The following is a 25,243-nucleotide window of genomic DNA, read 5'->3' on the forward strand; positions in this document are numbered from 1 at the left end:
CCAGCGCCGGGGGCGTGGCTATGGCTGACGGGGCTCCGCCCAGATGCGCCGCGTGGCCCTGCCGGGCCGTTGCAGGTTCAGAACTGCCGAGCAGTCCAGGCGGCAGACTTCTATCTGTGTGTGTGTGTGTGTGTGTGTGTGCCTGCATGAGTTTATGTGCACCATGTGCATGCAGAACTGCCGAGCAGTCCAGGCGGCAGACTTCTATCTGTGTGTGTGTGTGTGTGCCTGCATGAGTTTATGTGCACCATGTGCATGCAGAACTGCCGAGCAGTCCAGGCGGCAGACTTCTATCTGTGTGTGTGTGTGTGTGCCTGCATGAGTTTATGTGCACCATGTGCATGCAGGTGCGGGCCGATTCCCTGGAGCTGGAGTCGCCGGTGGTTGTGAGTCACCACGTGGGTGCCGGGAGCCCAAAACAGACCTCTGGAAGGGCGGTGAGCACTCTTCACAGCCATCTCTAACACAGTTGAAATTTGAGCCGCACGCAATCTCCTCGTTCCTAAAGTGGGGGTGAAAATAGCCCAGAAGGCTGAATTGAAAAAATCACCCCCAAATTTGAGAGTAACTGGCCTTATCCCCTCCACATTTTCTAAGGACACATACTCAAGATTGATGGGACTGTCACTACAGTGGTGAAGCCCGCAAGGGAAGGCCCCTGTCAGAATGAAACTCAAAACTATCTGCAGCTGTTGACAGCACTTCCCTATGAGGAAACCCAAGCCCATCTGAGGTGAACAGCGCCCCAAGGGCGACAGGTATTACAATAAACGAGAAGGGTCACGACTGTGGTGAGTTACTGTGCTCCAGAAGAGAGAAAAGGAGCAGGGAATTTTGTTTCTGTGTTCCGGATGGGAGGTAAGAGAGCCACTGAGCATCCATCACGGTGACTGAAAAGGCTTAGGGGTGTGTCCTGGGCTGCTGAGGACTGAAGCTGTTGTACCAAGCCTTCCAAGAAATACCCATTAGGAAACGGCGTTTTCCCTGTGTACTGCGGGCATCTCCAAACGTCTTTTAAGTGTTTTGCTTGTTCCACTTAGCTTTCTATTGCTGTGATAAAACATCATAACCAAAAGCAACTTGGGGAATCTATAGTTTATTTCGTCACACTCCACCACTAAGAGAAGTCAGGACAGGAGCTCAAGGCCAAAATCTGGGGGCAGGATCCGAAGCAGAGACCATAGAGGAAGGCTGGTTACTGTTCTCCCCTACACCCCCCCCCCCCCCCCCCCCCCCCCCGCCGTGGCCTGATCAGCCTTTTATTTTCTTTCTGTCTGTCTGTCTCTTTTTGTATCTTAAATTATTTTATTTTATGTGTGTGGGTGTTTTGCCTGCATGTTTGACTGTGCACTACATGCATTCCTGGTGGCTGAAGCCAGAAGAGGGTCGTGTTTTCAGATCAAGTACTGGAGTTAACAGACAGTTGTGAGTCACCCTGTGGGTGCTGAGAATTACACCTGGGTCCTCTGGAAGAGCAGCCAGTCCTCTTAACCGCTGGACCGTTTTTGTGTTGTTTATTTTTAAAATACAACTCAGGCCCAGGGGTGCCATTGCCCACAATGGGCTGGGCCCTCCCACATCAATCATTAATCAAGTAAAATGTCCAACGTGAAGGAAGCGTTTTCTCAACTGAGAGTCCCCCTTTCCACATGACTCTAGCTTGTGTCAAACTGACAAAGAACTAACCAGCATACCTGTCTCTGTGTCGCTAGAAATTAGAACCTCGGGGCTGGAGAGATGGCTTAGTGGTTAAGAGCACAGGCTGCTCTTCCTAGATGGACCTGGGTTCAATTTCCAGCACCCATATGGCATTTCCTGTCTATAAACTCCAGTTCCAGGGGATCCGACACCCTCACACAGACATACATGCAATGCAGGCAGTACACCAACATACATAAAACAAAAATAAATTTAAAAAAAAAAGAAATTAGAACTTCACTTCTTAGTGTCTCTTGTTCACTTAGATGCACTGAGGTTCCAGCCTCTGGCAGATTACATCAGAACTGCCTGGGCTGATTTCAAAGGTGGATTAAAATTCCTTATTTCTAGAGGCTTTCAAGTTTTTCTAACGAGGGATTTAAGTGTACACTTCTAAAAGGGTACCTTTTTATTGGTTCAGCTTTTGCATGCATTTTATTAAATCCTTTCCATTATTGCATGGCTTTAGGAAACTTTTAACTTGCTAACTCAACCCTTCACCTCTCATATTTCAGATTTTTACTGTTTTTTTTTTTTTTTTTTTTTTTTTTGAGATATGGTTTCACAACATACCCGTGTTGACGCAGAGGTTCCAGAATCTTTTGCCCAAGTGCTGGAATTATAGGCCTATTATATCAGGTCCAGACATTTCTCTATTAATGCAAGTATTATCATCCAGGGATCTTAGGTTGGGTTAGTTTTCTCCACCACTTAAAGAATTGAAAAGACAGGAAATAAATCACTCACAGCAAACAAGTTTTATTAAAAGGCAATGGTTACACATACTCCCTCACACACAAAGACACTCTCCACAAGTGGAGAGATTTTTGAAGACCAAAATTGAGTCCCCCTCACCCATTCTCCCTAGACATTTAAACGTTTTTTAGTGGTATAGGGTGGGTTCCCCTCTCCTTATTTTGGATAAATAAAGAAGGAATTGATGGGCACAGAGCTTCATGGAAGCGGAGACCTGTCCAGAACTGACCTTGAGCATATCTGGGTGGGCCGGCCAGAAGTGAAAAAAGCCCACCAGGCCTTTGTTCTAAATGAAGGAGCATTCTTGGTGCTTAGCCACAGCCTCTTTTCCCACCTGTCTGTTTGTTGGGGTTCTTCTCTTCCTTCAGTAGTTTTCATTTCCCCTTCTTTCCATTTCCTCCTTTCTCCCCAGCTGGCTTCTTTTCCTTCTGCTGGTTCTGCCCTATCTCATGTTACAGGCTTTCTGGAGTGTGTAATGATCCATGATCATCCATTCCTATTTCAAAGCTTTCTGAAAATCAAGGGTTGCAGAGGGTAGGGTGCATTTCAATTCAACATCTGTTCAAAACTGTTGGAATTGATACACATGGGCTGACCTTGAACTCCAGATCCCAGTGCCTACAGATCTACACCACACTTACACTCACTTTTTGGGAAGGTAAACAAGTTTTGTGGAATGAGGTCCATGAAACTGAGACAGACTCAGGATTGAACAGAATGCAGTTTATTGTGGATTTACTGACAGTCTGTGGTCCTAGCCACAGCAAGGCCTGTGATTTTTGTGAATCACATAAGTCATAAGCATAAGACTTATCTGGACAGAAGTGATTTCATCCAAGCTACAATGTACCTGGTTTATCTCAAGCTAGTATCAAGGATGGCAGACACATTCCTGGCACTGTCAAGGTCTGGGCTGCAAAGCTCCCGTCCATCTCTAAATGTTTTGTCTCCTTATGCTGGGAAAGTTGGCAGGAAGAGACCAGTGTTAGCTGGGAGAATCTGCTGGTTAGTGTGGTCAGGACTAGCTGAGTTCAAACACTGAGACAACTGTCTGTCTAGCCTGATCCCTCATAGCAGGTCACTACTCCCTACCCCCATGCTCCATGTTCCCACACCATTTCCTGCCTCTCTAGCCACGAGACAGTGGTAAGTCTTCTCCACATACCAAGCCCCAATGTTTGGGGTTTTTTGGCCTGGATTTTTTTTTAGGTGAGAAAGCCTTCTCTCTCCAAAGCTTGATAGGACAGTTTTAACATCACTTGACTGATGCCTCTAAGCCCCTAGAAATTACAAATCTTTCTCTAACACCCAATTCATGACTCAGGAGGAGTTTATTTCTTTTCTTTCTTTTTTTTTTTCTTTCAATTTTTGAGAATTCACCCAGCATTGTTTTTGTGAGGGCCATCTGTCACAGGCTGAGTGTCCCTGTACCTTCTTGCCAGGTATGTCAAGAATACAAATTCCCAGTCATTCTTTATCCAGGTCATTTTTTCAGTTGTTTGGGGTGATGAATTTCATATTGGAAGGACTACCTTCCTAAAGGCAAAAAGCAAGCCTGCTCCTACTTACCATAAAAAAATAGTGAGGGAATCACTCTGCTGTAAAACAAACCACTGTGTGTATACATCTCCCAGCCTAACTCCCTCAACCCTGGGGGATTTTGTTGAAGTGTAACCCAGTGCCTTGCCCTAACACTGTTCCCTTTCACTCACGAACCTCTCTATAGTCTGCTGCCCTAAAACAGTAACATCAGCAGTTAGATAGCTTATAATCAGTCCCTTCCCCACAATGATATGCAATTCTTACATAACCATAATGTATCCATTGTTTCCAAGTCTAATTCCCGATATTAAATAGTAAGTACCGTCTCAATTGCAACAAAGTATCGAAAGTCATCTGTACATTCACATTCATATTCTGCCCATTTCAATGCTTCTCGTCTCCCAATTACCTCAGAAGTGAACAGCACTGCTTCCTTCAAAAATTTATTTTCAAAAACAATTTGGAAAATTGTTTTTCCTTTATGGAGAATGATTGAGGGCAGCCAAGCTTTTAGTTTCGATTGAGTGACATAAATATATCATAAGCAAGAGTAAAACAGCAGGTAGACCATCAGCTCAGAAGAACAGGGATCTCCTGATGGACTAAGAGGGTCCTGGGCACGTCACCTCCTCCCGGGTAAGACTTGCAATAAACTGTTCCCATCAGAGGCATTTTTATATTATGGGATAAGCCCAGGCTTTAGTTTAGGGAATGATTTACTCTCAGCTGTGTTCAGGGACACAGCTTCTTTACTCACCTTCTGTTTTCAAGGACACAGATTTTCATTCTTGGGCGGTTTTGCTCTTCTTTCCCCTTTGTACAGGGCTGGAGCCCAGTCCAGCCCTCAGCAAACAGTCTGGGAAGACCCTTTTACAACCACATGCTTAGGACCCAACAAGATGGCTTAGTAAGAACACTTACCACCTGGCCTAAGGACTTGAGTTTGCTCCCCTGAACCCCACACAATGAACTTCAGTCTAGCTGGGGCCTTCTAGTGAGACGCTGTTTCAAAAAAAAAAAAAAAAAAGACAAACATGCTTGGGTTCCAAAAGCACCTTTTTATGGCAATTTACTAATATAATTAATCCCAGCACTCGGGAGGCAGAGCTAGGTGGATCTAGTGAGATCTAGAACAGGCACCAAAATAACACAGAGAAACCCTGTCTCGGGGGGAAAAACAAAAAAACAAAAAACAAACTAATATAATATATAGCACATGCTGACCCTATCCCAAAGCATTTATCACACCTGGGTTAATGCTGCATTGTGGGGTTCACTGTCCACTGCTCAGAAGGCAGTGAGGGGGTGACTCTGAAGACATATCTGTTCAAGACAATGAGCCACAGCATTAGATTCTCCAGAGAAATAAGCAATAGGATATAAATATCCAAATGGATGGAGTAATTAAGGAAATTATAGTAAAATGGTGGAGTCTGACATGTCAGAAATCTCCAGGCCAGGTCAGCAGACTGGAGTTTAGTAACAAGTTAATTTCTAGTTCCGAGTTCTATAAACCAGCAGGCCTGAAACTTGGGAGAATTTTATGCTGCAGTCTTTAGGATCCACAGTGCTGTCCCTACTCTTCAAGCTTCCTTCCCTCCCTGCCAACCTGACACTCATTGTCTGTCTTTGTCTCCCTAGACCACTAACCGATTGAAATCATTCAGTGTGTGGCATTTTCACAGTCTTACCAAGCTGGCCTGGAAATCACAGAGATCTGCCTGGCTCTCCGTCCCAAGTGCTGGGATTAAAGGTGTGGGCCACAGTCTTCTTTTACATGTTAATACTTTTATTTTATTTATTGTTGAGAAAGGGTTTCTCTGTATAACAGTCCTGGCTGCCCTGGAACTCACTCTGTCGACCAGGCTGGCCTCGAACTCACAGAGATCTGCCTGGCTATGTCTCCCAAGTGCTGGGACTAAAGGCGTGCGCCACCACTAGAGGCAGCTAGCTTCTTTTTAACACTGCACAGGACCCCACTGTCTCGATGTACTGGTTTATCCATTTGTTTACTTTGTATTTTCGAAGCCCTTCGAACACTCTGAACACTGAACCACGGGCTCCCAGTGTTTCCAAAGAAGCTGTGCTGTTCTGCATCGTGCTGACTCGGCATTCTATTTTCAAATCACTTTACTGCCCTCCCACTTGGCATAAGTTTACACATAAGAGATGGGCTATTTATTAAAATGCCTGAATCAGAGAAATAAGATCTGACTAGTTGGTGCCAGGTATGGATCAAGATCACTGTCTTCATGTTATTTACCATAATCTACTGATTACGACTATTTTTAAAAAAGAACACATGTAAACACATTTATTACATATATTTGTCACAAAAAAATCACAAAAAGGTAACAAAAAATAGGCTTACATTACAGTTTGTGACGTTAACTGTGTTCAAACACATTTTTCATATTTTTTCAGCATATAGTACTCTGGTTATATACATTTAAAGCAGATAAAAGAAGGCTTGAAACTAGTAAAAAAATGTTAATTTAATTCATATTCAGAAACTTGTGAAATAAAAAGTCATGATGAAGAAATAATTACGAAAAGTTGTACAATTATCAAAGGATCAGGACATTATTTTCCCTTTATAAAAGTATCCCAATAAAACAAAATAAAAACTATGGAAAACACAAAAGTCAAATTAGAGATTTGGTTTTAGTACCTTCCCTGAGTTTCTTTTTAAAACATCAAATTTAAATAAGGCCATTTTAAAACTGACCTAAAGGCTTACCGTCCATGCTGCCATGGGTAATGAGTTTACCGTAAGAGGCTACACCCACTGAAATGGCCCCAGGGCTGTTACATGCCAATCTGCCTGCCTTTATCACAGGATCACTTCAGCCACTGTAGCACATGACCTTAAAGAACTACCATCTTATCTTGACCTGCCATTACGTAACACGAGACTATATCCCAAATGCAGACTAACAATTTCAGTTATTAATAAATACTATATTTCTAAATGGGTTTGGAAACTATACAGCAAATTTTGGCAATAATATAGAAATAATTATTTCTACATGTGAAAAATCTTAAACTAACAGGAGTTAGTAAGCAAATCACCTCGATCCTCTAAGTCTGCATCCTGAAAAAAACTTAAAAACACTCACTCACTAGACCTAACAAAACAAAGTAGAAAAGACATGTTTATGAGCTGACACCTGGGTACAGGCAATCGAATTCCCAAAACAGTAGCTGTCTCCTTAGCCATTAAACCAAATCGGCCCGTACTATGTTTCCATTTGCTCAATTTCAATCATATGTATATATGTATGAGTATGCATGGCTGCAAAAATCAAACACTCAATTCAAACAGCCAAGTCTAATCAAATGAAGGATAAAGGCTTACTTGGAATTAAAATTTTTTGTTTTCTTTCCAATGTACTAAGTTATTTGCTAGGCTTGTATTGTTAAGACACTAAATATCATCGATCACATCTTCTAGTCAAGTGTAGGAACAAAAAAAGGCTTCAGATATATTTGTCAGTCATTCTGGTGCATTCCAAAGAGAGGTGGCAAAGGTCTGCAAACCTGTACACTTCCCTCCATCATAATGAAACTGCAAACTAATTTAGCAAAAGCTGATGACCACGCGCTGTTAAAATGTAGCGGTAAAATGATAGTTCTAAACATGTATTCGTATTCCTACTGTGTACTAGATGCATGAATGACATTAAATAAATGAGGGCTCTGAGGCACAGAAGACACTTTTTTTTTTTTTTTGGTTTTGAGACAGGGTTTCTTTGTGTAGTTTTGGTGCCTATTCTGGATCTCGCTCTGTAGACCAGGCTGGCCTCGAACTCATAGAGATCAGAGATCTGCTTGGCTCTGCCTCCCGAGTGCTGGGATTAATTGCGTGCACCACTACTGCCCAGCTAGAAAGACACTTTTTATCTTGAGGTAGAAAGCCCAGATTGGCCTTGAACTCAAGAATCCGTGTCTCAGCTTCCCAAGTAGCTTTTTTTTTGAAGTTTTCCATTGGTCCCCAGAACCACAAGTTTGTGTGTGTGTGTGTGTGTGTGTGTGTGTTGGGGTTGGAGGGGAATCTAAGAGCTAGGCCATAACTACAGGTTTGACTGTACAGATTAGATCCCTATGGAGCACAATGAATTGAAATTTTTCATGAAACATAAAGGCCCATGTCCTGTGTGCATTACAGATCCTTAATCTAACCTAACCTCTTAAAAACCCTTCAAGCACAGGTCTGGGAAATACCAGTAACCTCCTGCCTTCTCCTAGGTGAAAAGCCAATTCTTGTATAAAAAGAATCCCTACATGTTGTATCACATGTAATCAACATGGTTTAATTATAGCAATTTAGTAACCTCAGAAATCCTCAAAGCTTATGAAGGTATAATACATAAGCATGTGGCATCTACTTATATTGTAACAATTGAGTAACAGATAGTATGTAAACCACTTCTCCATCACTTTCAGTCTCAAGGAACTCAGTCCAGGCAGCTACCATTCCAGGTCCACAGGGTACTGCCCAGTGAGGCAAGCCGTACAGTGTCCCGTCTTCTCAAAACATTCCAGACCATTTCCATTTGCTTGAATTGTAATGTCATGTTTTTTCACTTTCTGCTTCTTGCATTTTATCTCTTGTTGCACAGATGAAACCAGTCCTTCCACTGACAGGTATATAACACTGTTGGCTCCTGAGGAGGAAAGGGAAATGTCAGGAGATTTTTCTGTAGAAGGGAAAACATGCTTCACCACAGCACAGCTACAGAAAGCATCATTTAATGAAAATTCTCCTTTAGCCTTCCTAAAAAGGAAGCTGTATATATATACCTTATAACCTGTAATCCCAGTTTCTTGGGAAGCGGAGGCAAGATGACCACAAGTTCAAGCCAACCAGGACAATTCAAACCTTTAAAAGGGAGGGAAAAACCGGGGATGAGGCCAGGGGGTAGAAATGCTTGTTTAGAACACACAAGTCCCTGGATTTTTGAATGGACAAATCCTGTGTGTGTGTGTGTGTGTGTGTGTGTGTGTGTGTGTGTGTGTGTGTTTTCTGATTGTGTGTGTCCATGTATGTAGGGGGAAGTTTTCTGATTGTGTGTAATTGTTAACTACTCTGTGATGAAACACTTTCTCTCTCTTCTGATATCTCGCTTTTACCTACATCTCTAACATAAAAAGTGCTCCATTGCTTTTACTTTTTAGAATAGTGTTCCATGTCTGCTTAATATATAATAATGGTAATAATTTTTTTTATTTCAGGGTTTCACATTATTTCAACGGTTCAGCAAATACATACATACATACATGTACAAACATGTCACATATACATATACATACATACATACATACATACATAGAAAACATAGTAAAATTAAAATTGGGAACGTAGGTAAAAAGTGTGGAAGTTCATTATACTGCCTGGCTACTTTTCATGTAGCTTTGGGACTTTAACCATAAGGACACACACTTCAGTAACCACACAAAGCTAGCCTACACTGTGTATAAGTAGAAACAATGGCGGCAAAGTGAGAATTCTGAACAATGGAATTCTGGGAAGGATAGGCTTATGAGGGAGAACATCACAGGACCTTACGAATAAGGCAGTATCTCCACTTGAGTATGAATGTTAGATTTTTCTTTCTGTTATCAATGATATAATCCACACATTTTTTTCTGAGTATGTATTTCCAAACTGGGAAAGGTAAAAACAATGGAATAAAGTATGCAAAAATATTTTGAAGGAAATTCACTACACATGATTTTGTATGTGTACATATAAAAATAAACTGTTTTATTTATAAACTTTGTAAGATGTGTGGGGGTTTTTGCTAGGAAGTCACATACCTGAGGTCAGGATAATGGAAATGTACTCACTGGGAGCTAATCACAAGATAGTTCTGATACAAACACCAGTTCTCAACCCTGGATAGTTTGATATTAGGTAATATGGTTTTCTAAACAATTTCCGTAGATTTATAACGTGCCACGGTGTTTCCAAGCATATTTATTCTGTATAGGCAACTAAAGTTTTATTGCGAAAACCTGAAACATCTAAATCTCCATCCCTGTCTTCCTTTCGCAGCTTCCCCTATGGTCAGAAGCTCGATTTTCAGTATTTGCTGAAGTTTCTGGCTGGTTATTAAACGGAATAACAACAACTTCTTTCTTTCCACATTTTGCACCAACTTCAAGTTCACAGGCACATGGTCTACACGTTATGTGTAAGAGTCCTTCACTGTCTTTGGTAAGCGTACTTCCTGTTTGACAGTGGTGTGTATCTGCTGTATTTTACACGCCATTCCACACTTCCTAGGCTGTGACAGTAGTTTGTATTTGCCACTCAAGAACTTTGCAGTGCTGATAGGCTCCATCATGAAGTTTTGCATTAACTTCCTTGGTCTGAACACTTACATCAAATTTGTCCTTTTGAAGGTCAATGTATTCCAGTGTGTCTGAGGCCATGATGCCTTCCTGGGAATCCACCCCAAATCACAAGCACCTTGAGCTGGTGCCACCTTTATGTTACAGGTCTCACTCTGTAGCCCTGGCTGGCTTTGAGCTAAGAGAGATCCGGCTGTCCCTGCCTCCACTGTTGGGATTAAAGGCATGTACTACCACACAAAGCAGGAATTAAAATCTTTAAATTATTTCTAAAAGACTTATAACTTTTGGTGTTACTGTGAATGGTTTTTCTCCCAATGTATATGTGTGCAAGCACATGTGTGTACATGTTTCATCTGTAGAGGCCCAAGGTTAAGGGTCTCAGAGTCATGGATTCCATTAGTCTAGGAAGTCAGCTTATCCACGTGCCGAGTCTGGAATTACAGAGGTACCAATACCTACCCAAAATTATGAACTCAACTGTGGTCCCCAAAACTCATGTTGCAGTTATATAATACAATGATGCTGAGCCATCTCCTCAGCACTCAAATTTATCTTCCAACTATTTGCTGCTTTACACAAAAGCACACTTGGAATTTAAAACAAACAAACCAACAATTAAAATACAGAAATTTTACTACCTACCGAGGTATTCTGCAAGACGTTCAAATTCTGGCTTGTTGGCTATCAGCTCTTCCTTTGTGGGTATGTTGATTCCCATGAAGCAAGGGTATTTTATTGGTGGTGAAGCGACTCGAATGTGCACCTTAGAAAGAAATCATCACTTACACTCAGTAAAATTAATTATACATTTTTCCCACTGTGAAAACTGTCTCACTGAACATTCAGTTAACAACATGAGCAACAAGGTAAACCACAGAAATCATTTCATTGAATAGGTAATATTTTTCTTTCTTAAAAAAGATGATTAGATTTATTCATTTTATATTAGGTGTGAGTGTTTTACCTGCATGTATGTCTGAGCACCATATACATGCTTCATGCTCAGAGATCAGAAGAGGGTATGAGATCTCCCTGGAACTGGAGTTAGGAACGGTTGTGAATCACCATGTGGGTGCTGGGAATCTAAGCTGGGGCTTCTGCAAGAGCAACCAGTGCTTTTAACCAGAGCCATCTCTCCAGTCCATACATTTTTTTTTTTTCTGAATGAGTTATTTTCATTCTCCATATCTTTTACTTCCTATTTAATGACTATACATTCCTAGCTACTTTTGTTTTGTTTTAATACCTAAGTGATACTTTGCTGATCTTTTATTTTACCCTATTAAAAAGATATAGCCTACCAGGTTATAGTGAAAATCTTACTACTCATACTCCTTTTGTCTACTATTGTTTTTGACCTTTCTGTTAGGTTCATGTACATGGTTATAACCATCATCCACATGTTCTTTTTTTTTTCTTTCTTTTTCTTCCCCTCCCCCACATGTTCTTTTTAATCTTAGATCTTGTAAGAACAATCTGCCTGTCTTATGCAATCTTCACACAGATTTAAATGGTCATGACACATTTCATTACACCAGCATGTCACTTTATATATTTAATCCATTTGCAAGTTATGTGTAGGTGCGATATAAGTGAGCAGTGTTTATTCAAACTGAAGAGTGTTTTATGAAGGGCAAGTATTACATACTCTGCAAACCACACTATAAACAGATCTGCTGTCGTCCAGGCTTGTGCCCTATCACAGAGCACAGTTAAAGTCTATTTACTTTAACATGAAGGGCCTTAGGAGTTTGGAATAGTAAAGTCACCAGCTATATTGCCTCTTAGTACAAGTCTGCCCACCCTTTGATGCATCAGAGCTGGGCATGGCTTCGCTCTCTCTAAAAAGGCCTAGATGGCAGGGTCTTCAGTTCTAAGGCTGAAGTCTATCTGCTGCATCCACCTCCATCAGTTATCCTCTTTGAGCTTCTGGATAACTTGCTGCACTCCGGGCACCAACATCTGGTGCTTCACCCCACACTTACATGATGTGGAGAATTTTTTCCCTGAACTTCTCAAGCCCATCTCCAATACCTTCTATTTCCCTTCTGTAGTGTACTCACAGCTCTTAGTCTCTGAAGAATGGGAGAGCTAGGGCCTAATTTCGGACCGGGCTTTGGCTAAGAGAATGTTGAGTTGGGCGTGATGGCACACTGTAATCCCAGCGCTCGGAAGGCAGAGGCAGGAGTTTTTCATCCTTTCAATCAAACAGTTCAAGGCCACTGTAATTTATTTACAGCCAGTGTCCACACTGTGTTTTAGGGAGTAGAGAGGCCAAAGGGAAGGGAACAGGGGAATGGCTGGTGGGAACGAACACGCTTCTTGATTAAGTCTGGCATCAACTTTAAAAGGCATAGTTCATGGTGACTCAAAAACAATTTTAATAACCTTCCATTTGTCAAAACCGCAGTATATAAAGTTCAATAAAGTGAAGTTTATGAAAACAAGGTATGCCCATAACATGCATCCAAGCATTCAACACAGCACAAATAGATCCATGCTTAGCAATTTTTAGAAAGTTCACTGTTTTACAGAACACACAATGATACAAAACTGATTTAATGGGTTAAATTTATTGTATTAGGAATTGGTTCTATATTTTCAAACAGAGAAAGCAACCAATACTCTTGATTGTTTTTTGTTGTTCTGTTTTTGTTAAGATTTTTAAAAAGGGGCTGGAGAGATGGCTCAGTGGTTAAAAGCACTGGCTGTTTTTCCAGAGGTCCTGAGTTCAATTCCCAGCAACCACATGGTGGCTCACAACCATCTGTAATGAGATCTGGTGCCCTCTTCTGGCCTTCAGGGATACATGCACACAGAACACTATACATAATAAATAAATAAAATAAATCTTACAAAAAAAAATTTTTTTAAAAAGTAAAAAAAGTGATGTTTCTTATCTGTTTAGCTTTTTAATCTATTAAGGATTAAACTTTGTAGAGTGTAAGAATAGTTAATATATGGTCTCCATATTGCTGCCCTGCTATCACAAAGCAATTTGATATGCAAAGTTAAATCACACTGAACTATCACTTGGATACAGTAACTTTGATGCCAACAGCAAACGGTGAGTTCTTGATGCTACGGCGCATGTTTTAACATTACTTACCTCTTTTGCCCCGGATTCTTTGAGGAGTTTTATGATGGGCGAGATAGTATTGCCTCTCACAATTGAATCGTCGATGAGAACAATTCTTTTGCCTATAAAGTTGTCAGACAACACACCAAATTTTTTTGCCACACCAAGTTGTCTTAACCTCATGTTTGGCTGAATGAAGGTTCTTCCTACATATCGGTTTTTACACAGCACCTCCACATATGGCAGTCCACACTGGCAGAGGAAAAATAAATGCACAGTTAGTAGCCGTACTGGGCTGAGAAGATGCCTTTGAGGGACAGAAAGCATTCATCCATTCCTCAAGGTAGCCATCTCTAATAACACACGCACACTACTTCATTTAGAAGCTAGGTGAGGACGCTCAGCTCCACCACTAAATTCTCTCTATATGCATGATGCCATCTTGTTTTTGGTGAAGTGTCTCACTATGTTGCCTAGGCCGGCCTCCAGCTCACAGCACGGTTTCTGCCTCAGCTGCTCTGTACTGGGACTGCAGGCCCATGCAACCACATGCAGCTCCTATGCAACCACATGCAGCTCCTATGCAACCACATGCGGCTATTTAAAAAAAAAAAAGTTTACAATGATGAGTAAAGATGGGCACATCACCAAAAAGAAGTGAGACAACATGAATGAGTGTGTATTGGTGTGTGTGTGTGTGTGTGTGTGTGTGTGTGTGTGTGTGTCTGATGAAAACAGAAAGGGGACCAGGAGAGAGGAAGAAGAGGTCATAAGGGAAGGGGGAAACAAAGGGTAACGGAATGCATGGGATAGCAAAGCACAAAGGAGAACTACTGGAGGGCAAGCCAGAGACCACGAAGAAAAAGAGGAAAGGCCGTGGGGAATGGATGAGTAAGAACAGTGGAATTCAAGTGTATGAAACGTCACAGTGAAACTCACTACTCTGTATGCTGTTAAAAATTAAAAAGGAGGGCCAATATTCTAATCTTGGGTGATTAAAAACTACTAATTGTGTGTGCGCATGAGCACATACAGGCATATGCACACCAGAGCTTTTATGGAGGTCAAGGGACAACTCACTGAGTCTTTGGTGATTAAAAACTACTTATTATGTGTATGCAAGAGAATGTACAGGCATATGCACACCAGAGCTTGTTTTTTTCTTCTCAAAATGGCCCCTGTGGTAGAATATTACTTTAAGGTGTGTCACTTTTTTAAAAAAATATTTATTTATTTATGTATTTATTATGCATGCAGTGTTCTGCCTGCATCCCTGCAGGCCAGAAAAGGGCACTCATTACAGATAGTTATAAACCATCATGTGGTTGCTGGGAATTGAACTCAGGACCTCTGGAAGAACAGCCAGTGCTCTTAACCTCTGAGCCATCTCTCCAGCCCCCACACCAGAGCTTTTATGGAGGTCAAGGACAACTCACTTGAGTCTTGGGTGATTAAAAACTACTAATTGTGTGTGTGCATTAGCACGTACACACATATGCACACCAGAGCTTTTATGGAGGTCAAGGACAACTCACAGTTCTCTCCTTCTACCATGTGGGTCCTAAGAATCAAACTCATGTGATCAGCCTTGGTAGCAAGAGCCTCTACCCACCAAGCCACATCTCAGCCCACATTTTGTTGAAAGAAATAGCTAATAATTCTTGCACAGGAATCAACATTAGATCCCAAACTTTCCTTTTTATAGTAAGTTGGTGCATTTCCCCCTTTGTGGTCCACATTTATTTCACTGCCAGAAGACCAACTCACCAAATAATAATTAAAAGTAAATACCTTTGCTGCGTAGCCAAGAGCTGCAGGCGTAGCCGATTCTGGAACCGTGCTCACCAAGTCCGCCTCCACGGGCGCTTCGATCGCCAGCTGCTGGCCACAGCGGTATCTTACTGTATAGACCATTTGGTCTGGAATGTTTGGAAAAGAAACAAATTGTCTTAACTGAGAATAAGAATGCTATTCTAAAAAGCTGGGACTAAGATTGTATAGACTGGACAGAAAAGGAAAAGCAATGTGTACAGAAACAATTGTGTGGTCTTTATTAAATTTCACCTTAATATGTATTTGAAAATTATAATCTTTATTACTGAGAGAAAGACAGAATCTAAGAGTTGAAAAGAAGGGCAATTATGATTTGTAGCTGAGTAACATATTCACAGCATACAGCCACATGCCTCCCAAGAGCCACATAAGCTTTTGAGCTAAGAACTGTCTTGTTTCAATGAGATGAATGAGATTTTTACAAACAGTCAAAGAAAAGAAGTGTACTTACCTTCAAATATACTATCTGGTCTTGCAAAATAAACATATTCAAAGATACAAAAAGCCACTGGGTCTCCTTCAGACCTTGGAATTATATCAAGAGTTTTGATACCATGTCTGGATATTTCTACAATTTCTCCAGGCTTGACCTCTTGGCAATATCTTTGAAGACACAAACAGACAGAAGATATCTGTGAAACTTATCATTTTATACAATGAGTATATGCTAGTTTTTAAAAGGCAAAAGAAAACTCTATAACTCTGCTGCTCCTATGCAAATTTTGCAAAATTTTAATAACAAGGGACTTAATATTTTATTGACTTTTTTTTTTAAATAAAGGGGCCAGTAAGTACTCTCATTCATGTGCCCACTGTCCAATCTTTACAGTGTATACAGTATAATCTATATTATCACTTCACCCTGAAAGTTATTGCGTGGTTTTTGAGGATGAGGAGCAAAGAGACTATTTTAATTAATTCTTTTTCGGTTTTTTTTTTTTTTTTTTTTTTTGAGACAGGGTTTCTCTGTGTAGCCCTGACTGTCCTGGAACTCACTCTGCAGACCAGGCTGGCCTTGAACTCAGAGATCCGCCTGGCTCTGCCTCCCGAGTGCTGGGATTAAAAGCATGCACCACCATGCCTGGCTTAATTTTTTAATTTTTTATTATTATTATTATTATGTTTTACTTAATTCTTAATAGCATGACTTAAAGAGCTGGAACGTTCAGTAGGATGAGGACACCTGCTTCCACGCCCAAGGACCCGAGTTTGATTGCTGGAGCCCAGACGGTAGAAGGAAAGCGCTGACTCTCACAAGCTGTCCTCTGACCTCTCCACAGGCACCCTTCGCGACACAATAAACAAAAGCAAAACAAACAAGCAAAAGACCCTCCCCAGTCTGCTCCCCAGGTCATGGGGTCCTACTGCAGCCGCCAAGCTTTCACTTGGATGCTGGGGATCCCAACTCAGGTCTGCACGCTCAAGCAGCGGAGACTTTGCCCACTGAACCTTCCGCGCAGCCCAAGTCCCTACTCAGGACAGTCAGTGTTTGGCCAATGAGATGGCTCAGTGGGTAGAGATGCCTGTTACTAGGCCTAAAGACCTGGGTTTGATCTCTAGAACCCACAAAGAGGGCAAACGGAACTGAGTCCTGCACATAGTCTTCAGATCCCCACACAAATGAATAAATACATGTCATGATAGAAATAAACAAACTAAATTGTGGGAGCTAGACACTGTGTCTCAACCTGCATTCCCAGCTCTCATGGGCTCCAGGGTGGCCTGAGTTAGTGTGAGACCTGGAATCAAAAACAAACACATGCACACTAAAAAAAAAAAATCAAGCGAGAATTGTGGCATTTTGAAAGACAATATTTTCAGAGCCAAAAGGTAGTATTGGTACATTAAAGTCAGTACAACTGCTACGCACAGTATTCACAAATGTTTTCTTATGGAAAGGAAATCGGTCATGGAAACAAAAATATCCATCACCTCCCCACCAGCCAGTTCTGGACTGATTAGGTGTCTGTCACCATGCCTGAATCAAAGAGTTCTGGCTCCTTCCTCTCCCGCTTCCCCTTGTCCCATCTGTTTTTTGTTTTGTTTAGTTTTGTTTTGTTTGTTTGTTTGTTTATTGGGGAGGGAGGACAGGTTATCTATACATATAACTCAGGTTGTTCTTAAATTTATAATCATTCTGCCTCAGACTTTTGAAAGCCAGAACTACAGGCATGTATCATCAAATTTGGCAGAAAAAATTTCTCATGAATGCATAAAAGAAAAAAACGATTAATAGGCTACAACTTACCTTGCACCAATAGATAAAAAGCTGCAAGATTCTGAAGACACCACCCATCCTTCAGTTTCTGAAGACTTTTTCTCTATAAATCACAAGGCGATCAGTTTAGTGAACGGGTTTGGGGAATTCTTTGTTTGTTTTGTGTTTGGTTTTTGTCTAGAGTCCCGGGGATAGAAGCCAGGAGCCCAGCACAGCCTAGGCAAGCACTGTATTAATTAATCAGCTACATCCCCAGTCCCCACAGGGAAGTTTTTAAAGAGGCTTTCGGGCCCTTGAGACTGGCTCACTGGACAAGGGGGATTTTGTCAAATCTGACAACTTGGGAGGGAACCACGTGGCAGAGGAGATCAGACTCCCTTGCTTGAGGTCTTCTGACCTCCATCTACCCCATCATCCGTGTTCATTCAAGTGCAAAGATGTAAAATCACTTTTTAAAAAGAGTTTTTTTTTTTAAAAAAGAGGCTACTTTGTGAGAATAACCAAACATCCAATAGATAGAAACTGCTATTACCATCACATTAAAAGCAGGTGTTCCACACAACTTAGGTAAGAAAGGCAATAAATAATCCAAGATTCCTTCTAGCATTATGATATCATAGTTTGAACAAGAGAGATGATTGGTTATAAAGAAAAATCACTGCAGGAAAAAAGGTTAGTTAGGCAAAAGAAATGAACTGGCAACTCAAAAAAGACAAAGAGAAAAAGGAATATAGTATTAAAAGCACGTAAAAGTCAGGCACAGCCAAAGAAGAAGACCTCAGAAACTAAGAGTGGGAGCTGGCGAGACGGCTCAGGGAGGAGAGCGCCCGCTCGGCAGACAGGAGGGCCTGCAATCAGTTCAAAGCTCAGCATGCCAGTAGTCACCTGTAACCCCTCTGGGAGAGACCCCCAGAACTCACTGGCCAGCCACCCTAGCTGAAAACAGTGAGCTCCAGCTTCAGTGAGACCCTGTTTCAAAAAGTAGAGTAGAAAGCAACAGAAGACGATAGTTGCCGTTGACCTCCGGCCAACTTCATACGTGTGTACACCTCCACCCCCCCCACACACACATTTTTTTAGAAATACCAACAGCTAGGGTTAGAGTGCTTGCTGTGAAATCAGGAGGACCAGAGTTCGAATCCCAGCAGGCACATAATAAGCCTGACTTCCTGCACATACCTATAACTCTAACTAAGGCTAGGCTTCCAGCAACCTCCAAGTTCAGGGAAAGACCCTCCTGCTTCACAGGAACGGGTTGAGAGTGATGGAAGATGACACCAGACACCCTCTTCTGGCCTCCAAAAACAGCACAGGAGCACACACCCACATACAAAGTATGTACACTCACATAAACTTAAAAAAACAAAGTAAATAAAGATATGTGTTTTCTTTGCTCCCTCTCTTCCTATCCACAAGCTTCCTGTAACCACAGATTTGGGGAGCTCATAAAAGAAAAAGGGGAGAAAGAGGAAGGATTCTGAGACTTGCCATCAGAAACAATAATTTTGAAAAGCATCATGAAAATCAAATTCCTACTGACCTTTGTCATTTATATCAGAAACTGGAATAAGACGACCAATGCACAGAGGGCGATTTCCGTACGGATCCCTCACTGCATAAATGACATCCCTGTGCATTATAAGCAGAGAGTACGCCGTGGGCGCTTCCTTCATTAAGTTCTTGATTCTGGAATTACAAGTCACTGAATGAATCACTCTGGCCATAAACACGCACAAGTAAAGCTCTTTTCGCCGGAGCTGCAAGCATAGGCTAGTTATACAATTACCTTGCTACCCAGTCTGGGGTATCGTCTCGTTCCTGAGGCGGGGTATACGCGAGTAACTGAGTAATCATTTCACTATCAGAGGATGTGGAAAGCCCAATACCATGGCGCAGAAGCTATGGCAGAGAGAAGTTTCATCATTAGACCATTAGATGCTCCACCTCTTGTCCAACAGCATACAGTAATAGAAGGCAGGCATTCTACAGATACTGAGTTACAACCCCATACCCACTAACTGTATGTACTGTATGTGTAGACTCACGACAGCGGACTGCTGCTGGGGGCAATGGGGTGTCTCCAGAGCTAGGCAGAAAAGAACTGCTTTAGCAGATATAAGGCAAAACTTAAAGGCAAAACTTAAGTCTGAGTGTAAGCAGAAAAGCCCTTTTCTACGACCCTCCATTATCCTGGTAAGTAGGGCATCTTCCTTCCCAAGAGTAGCAAAGTGCACCAAAGACTCTCAAACCGAGTTTGTTGGTGGCATAAATGTATATCCATACTTCTGACCGCCGACAGGAATCAACATTTTAAATGACTAAATGTAGGAGACATTAAATAAACATTGGTTGAGTGTACTTTATCACCATGAAATTCTGAACAGGACTGACCTAGAGGCTGCACCGCAAACATGGACAGAATAATTTAAGTGGACACTAAAAAGCATTTTCAGCAGCCAGCTCCATGTGTAAAGTTAAACCTAATACCTAGATAAGGGGCTATGTCTGGAAACAATGAGCTATGTATTGTTTACAACTGAATTCTTGGTGACGACTATTTCTAAGCAGTCAACTTTGATAATTTACTTCATATTTACACTTTTGTGATTGTCTAAATTTGTAAAAATACCCGTTTTCTCAATTTGTGGACAGAAATGTGTATTATGGCTACGACAATGCCACTGCTCACAGAGAGGGCACAGCAGAGTAGTGGGAGCTTCCTAAAGCTAAAACACAAAACAGACAATGAGTAACGATGAAGCCTGGGCTCTAGATATTTTAAATCCCCAATTCACCATTGTTCAGTTCCTATAGCTACTTATTATACGTGGAACATCAGCTCTAAAAATGCTAAACAAAATGTGCACATGCGTGTGTATGTGCATGTGTGTGGACATGCATGCATGCTGGTACTAACCAGCGCCTGGTCCTGAGGTTATCAAATGAACATTACTAGAATCTAATGAACTGAAGAAAACAGAGGACAGTAAACAAACGGTATAAATAGATCAAAAGGAGCTTCCAGGAGTATAAAGATGCCATGTAATCAGCAACAAACAGATGAAGCAATCACGCAGAGACAGAAACTGGACATCATTAAGAGAGGAAGCTCCCGGTGTGCCCTGGACAGGCGGCCTGAGTAAGCACTCTGCCCCGACTACTGGATTTCAGCTTTCTGTGGTTGTTTCCGATTTATAATTTTCTCATATTTGTCATCTTCAAGTTTAAACTCATTTTCCTCACATGCCTTCTTTTTTTCTTTTTGTCACATGCCTTCTTATGCTTCAAGAATATAAAGAGTATTTCCTGATCCAAAACCCCAAAATGCTCTAAACTTTGAACCTTTTTAAGTTTCCACACGGCTCTGAAGGGGAATCAGATCATGAGCCCCCAGCCCTCACTGAGGCTACTTGCCTCCCTGTTGCACACGAAGAGCAGTAACTTCCTTGTAATTACTTCCAATGATCTATTTCTTTAGATAGAGGAAACTGTCAGGAACTGGACAGTCAGCCTCATGATTCACAGCTGTCAGCCCGTTCCTGAAACTGGTCAGTGCAGCAGTTACCCAAGAGCTATCTTGGATTTGCCTGAGGACAGCAGAAACAGAAGCCAGGAACCGGCTCTGTAGCTGCTACTGTTATCTCGGTGGCCCCCAGATATGGCAGGGCCCAGTGTTTCCTGGGAAAGCTGATGGCCACAACTTCGGCTTTTACCATTTTCAGGAAAATCCTGAGAGCTGCCAAATAAATGGGTCAGGACAACTGCAGGGAGACTCAGACCAACCGTGGACACCCATAGAGACTTATTTCAGTGGGGAAAAAGGGGTACACTTCAATTGCCAAGAACCCTCAAAAGTTACTATGGCCATGATAGCTTCGGACAACCTTTATACAATCCAGCCTGCAGCCCGCAGCCCGCAGCCCGCAGCCCACAGCCATCCAGATAACCTCCAGACCTCATCACAGCTGTCTTCAGCCCCGCAGGGGCAGTACCTCTCTGCACCAAGTCAGCTAGTCCACATAAATAAGCAAGGCTGCTCTCAGCCCCTGAGCATCTGTCTGGGACACTTCCTTCCTGTGCACGGCCTCTGTGCTGCAGCATAGCCAATTTGATTAGCTAGCTCATCTGATTAGCTTTGCTGCCTACTTAAGGCCTTCCAGTATGGGTCCAGTAGGCTGGGCTGGTTGTACAGGGAACAGGTGGTCCCTTGGGGTTTCTCATTCAGGGACACCCAGTAACAGCTAGAAGAAGGCTAAGGAGTTCAAGGGGGTGGGCAGGACCACAGGCTACAAAAGACTTCAGAGCATTATAAAGAACTGTGGGAAAGGGCTGGAGAGATGGCTCAGTGTTTAAAAGCACTGGCTGCTCTTACAGAGGACTTAGGTTCAATTCCCAGCACCCACAAGGCAGCTCAAAACCACCTAAAACTCCAGCACTTAGGAATCTGATGCACGCTTCTGGTCTCCAGAGGCATCATCACTCATGTACATGGTACAAAACATGCACTCAGACCCACATACATACCCACAAAACAAAAAGGATAGTGCAAAGTACTGTGAAGGTGAGGGACAGCACAGAGCTGTGGACAGCAAAGGTGAGGGACAGCAGAGAACTGTGGACAGCTGGAAGACCCGACTGCTGGAAGGCTTCCAAGATGCTGCCAAGTCACTAGCTCTGGTTACCCAACACCCCAAGCTCAGGGCTGTAACACTAGATGCCGGGTCCCGGGCATGTAACGCCCAGAGTGGTAATAACACTAACAGCAGAGAGCCGTGACACCACAGGCTCAGAACTGGTGACACTAAGGGAGCTGTACTTTGTACCTTCATCATTTCTACGTCAACAGAGCAGCAGAAGAAACAAAAACAAAGACAAAAAAATCATACAAACTTATCTATTTAACATGTTTCATCTGTACCATGAAATATAAGCTTCATGTTGACTTGGTTGCATCTCAAAATGTGCAAATACTACAGAATCTGAAAGATCTCCCACCTAAGCATTTCAGGCAAAGAATTCTGAGTCTATACTGGACTTTCTTCTTACATTTTCATAATATTGTTCCGATAGGGGAAAAAATATGCCTGTAATCCCAGTACTCGGGAGATGGAGGCAGGAGTTGTTTCAGGCTAGCTAGATCTATATATCTGTTCTGGGCTACAGTGAGACTTGGTCACAAAGAGTAAGAAATAAATACATCATCACCCTTGACACCCATGGGGGACAGCTCCACTGGCTTGCAAAACCAAACCCTGCATGTGCTTAGGTCCCTTAGACACAATGGTGTGGGGCTGAGGACATGACTCAGCGGCACAGTGCTGCCTACCACACATAAGGTCCTGGGTTCAACCCCCAGAACCGCAAACCAACAAAAGCCACTTAAAATCCTCTTTCTATTCTTACAGTAATGAACACTGTAAACTACCAGCAGGTCATTCAGGGGCTAAAAAGGAAGAAGGCTATACATGTTCAGAAGAGACAGCTTTCTACTTTCTACTCCAAATATCTTTTGTCCACACTTGAGAGATATGGAGAGCTAAAAAGCCAAATGCACATTGATTGCAGCCTAATCTCTCCTGGCACACAATCCCAAAACTGCCTGACCACTGAAGTAAATGTATTTTGTACAATAATATAATAATAATATGTCTCAAGATAGAGGGTAGCTACCATGGAAACCAATGATGTGATTAAAGAGTTATATTCAGTCTTAGACTAGACTTCCAAGGAGGGAACAGATGCCAGAGGTCAGGTTGACCATCAAAGGCCAATCCACAAAAGATAAAAAAAGGACTGGGTCCATGGAGCTTCTGGTTGGCTGAGCACCAATGGAGGTTCCTGGAGAGTGGTTTTTAGAGGCACCGAGGCCTCATGTCTCCTCCCACAAATTCTGCTATACCCACCTCTTCACCTGTTCTGTATCCTCCACAATGTCTCTTAAAATAAATGAATACGCATAAATTAAGCATTTTCCTGAGTTCCGTGAGCCACTCCTTACCAAATGAAATCAAGAAGGGAATGTGGGAACTCAGTTTACAGCCTGTAGGCACTAAGTGCTCAGGGCCTAGACTTGGAGTGGGCATCTGAACTGAGCAATAGTCTCATGAGAACGAGCTCTCCACCAACTGACTGTCTTAAAACCCCACATGGCCGGGCGGTGGTGGCACACACCTTTAATCCTAGCATTTGGGAGGCAGAAACAGATGGATCTCTGTGAGTTTAAGGCCAGCCTGGTCTACAGAGTGAGTTCCAGGACAGGCACCAAAGCTACACAAAGAAATCCTACCTCAGAAGACCAAAAAAAAAAAAAAAAAGAAAGAAAACCCCATGTCTGGTCATAGCATTATGCAGTGCTGAGTTTGGACACAGGGAACAATGGCTTGGTTTTTCTCTCTCATCAACTCTGAACATACGACAACGTTATATATAAGGGGATGTTTACAGTAATCCCTCATGCTGCTGACAACGTAAGTCAACATTCCAAATCACAGTCTGAAGTGGCACTGCTTCCAGTCACCTGGGGAGTACCAGAATCTGGAGTTAGAGCAGCATGCCAGGCAATTCTGATGCAATGGCTTCTGGAACCGAGGTAACAGGCGGCAATAGTTAGAAGACGCCCTTTGTCGAGCCCTCCAATGTCTTTTCATTAACTATCATAACACCCGAAGTGCCGCTAAACAACAACTTACCTTTTTCCTTAACCGAGCTGCATTTACCAGTTCCCCATTGTGTGCCACGGCTATTTTCCCGTGAAGAGTTTCCACAACAAACGGCTGACAATTTTCCAGCTCGCACTTTCCGGTCGTGGCATAGCGCGTATGACCGATTCCAAGGTTTGAGACGTATAATTTCTTCAAATTGTCTTCAGTAAAAACATGATTTACAAGACCCATTCCCTTGAGAAGTCAAAGCAAAAGTAGATGTCGGAAAAAAACAGAAACCGGTATTGCTAGTAACAAGACTACGCTCGGGCAGTCCAAACTAGACAGGTGTTTCCCGTTCTTCTCTGTGCACCAGGAATCGAATGAATTCACTTTTTAAACTGGACTCTGGATGTTCACATTAAATTCATTTTGAAGTGAGCAATTTAGTGTTTAGGACTGCCACAGCATTGACACTTCTATCTTATGACACTCTTAATTAGGAAATGTTAAAGACAGATAGTGAGCACTAAGATTTTATTACTAGACAATGAAATCTGTCGAATATTAACTGGAATTGGCATTAAAAAAAATCAAGGCTTCTTAAAAATATTTAAATAGATGACCCCCTGGCGTGAATGAGCTGGTCTAGCAAAAGATCATTGGGAAAGAAATCCATCCTAATTTGGTAAGTGTGAGGACACAAAGTTGGAAGTAGATAGACTGACCCAAGAGTCTTCTAGATGGCTGATCCAGAAGTCTTCTTAGTAGACTTATCTAATTGCTTCTAGCTGCAATTTTATTCCTATCCCCACACTTTATATATTTACTAACTTATTTATTTTAGAAAAGTGTCTTACCATGTAGTCCAGTCTGGCCTGAACCTTGCTATATAGAACAAACTAAACCCAAACTCAGAGATTCTCCTGAGTCCTGGCATTAAAGATGCGCACCACGTGACTACCCCCACCCCAGGTATTAATGACCAGCTGGCAACAGTTATCTCTAATATCATCAGTTTTGAATGCTCAAACTTACCTTATGCACCTTGAATGTCGGCACTGAACTCCCATCACTGGTCACAATACCAGCACTCTCCTGACCCCTGTGAACAAA

The 25,243-nt window shown here is 42.1% G+C and overlaps 1 protein-coding gene across 2 annotated transcripts in view; it reads right to left on the reverse strand.

Annotated features, from left to right (window-relative positions):
* Nucleotides 1-6,305: 6,305 nt before the first annotated feature.
* The window catches only part of Ppat (phosphoribosyl pyrophosphate amidotransferase), a 38,561-nt gene continuing 19,623 nt past the window's right edge, over nucleotides 6,306-25,243 (reverse strand). Inside the window, exons 2-12 of one of the 2 annotated variants that reach the window (XM_052735233.1) lie at nucleotides 25,166-25,232; nucleotides 24,176-24,382; nucleotides 19,273-19,385; nucleotides 19,027-19,172; nucleotides 17,517-17,589; nucleotides 16,957-17,007; nucleotides 15,720-15,871; nucleotides 15,227-15,354; nucleotides 13,466-13,687; nucleotides 10,999-11,119; nucleotides 6,306-8,663 (exon numbers count right to left, since the gene is read on the reverse strand). In XM_052735233.1, coding sequence (XP_052591193.1) covers nucleotides 8,467-8,663; nucleotides 10,999-11,119; nucleotides 13,466-13,687; nucleotides 15,227-15,354; nucleotides 15,720-15,871; nucleotides 16,957-17,007; nucleotides 17,517-17,589; nucleotides 19,027-19,172; nucleotides 19,273-19,385; nucleotides 24,176-24,382; nucleotides 25,166-25,232 — 1,477 coding nt within the window. In that variant the 3' untranslated portion in view covers nucleotides 6,306-8,466. The remainder of the gene's footprint in view (nucleotides 8,664-10,998; nucleotides 11,120-13,465; nucleotides 13,688-15,226; nucleotides 15,355-15,719; nucleotides 15,872-16,956; nucleotides 17,008-17,516; nucleotides 17,590-19,026; nucleotides 19,173-19,272; nucleotides 19,386-24,175; nucleotides 24,383-25,165; nucleotides 25,233-25,243) is intronic. The other variant, XM_052735234.1, reaches the window with a different exon arrangement.

This window comes from Peromyscus californicus, unplaced genomic scaffold, assembly GCF_007827085.1.
Source record: "Peromyscus californicus insignis strain IS unplaced genomic scaffold, ASM782708v3 Scaffold_13__1_contigs__length_99412109, whole genome shotgun sequence".
NCBI classification, from domain to species: Eukaryota; Metazoa; Chordata; class Mammalia; order Rodentia; family Cricetidae; genus Peromyscus; species Peromyscus californicus.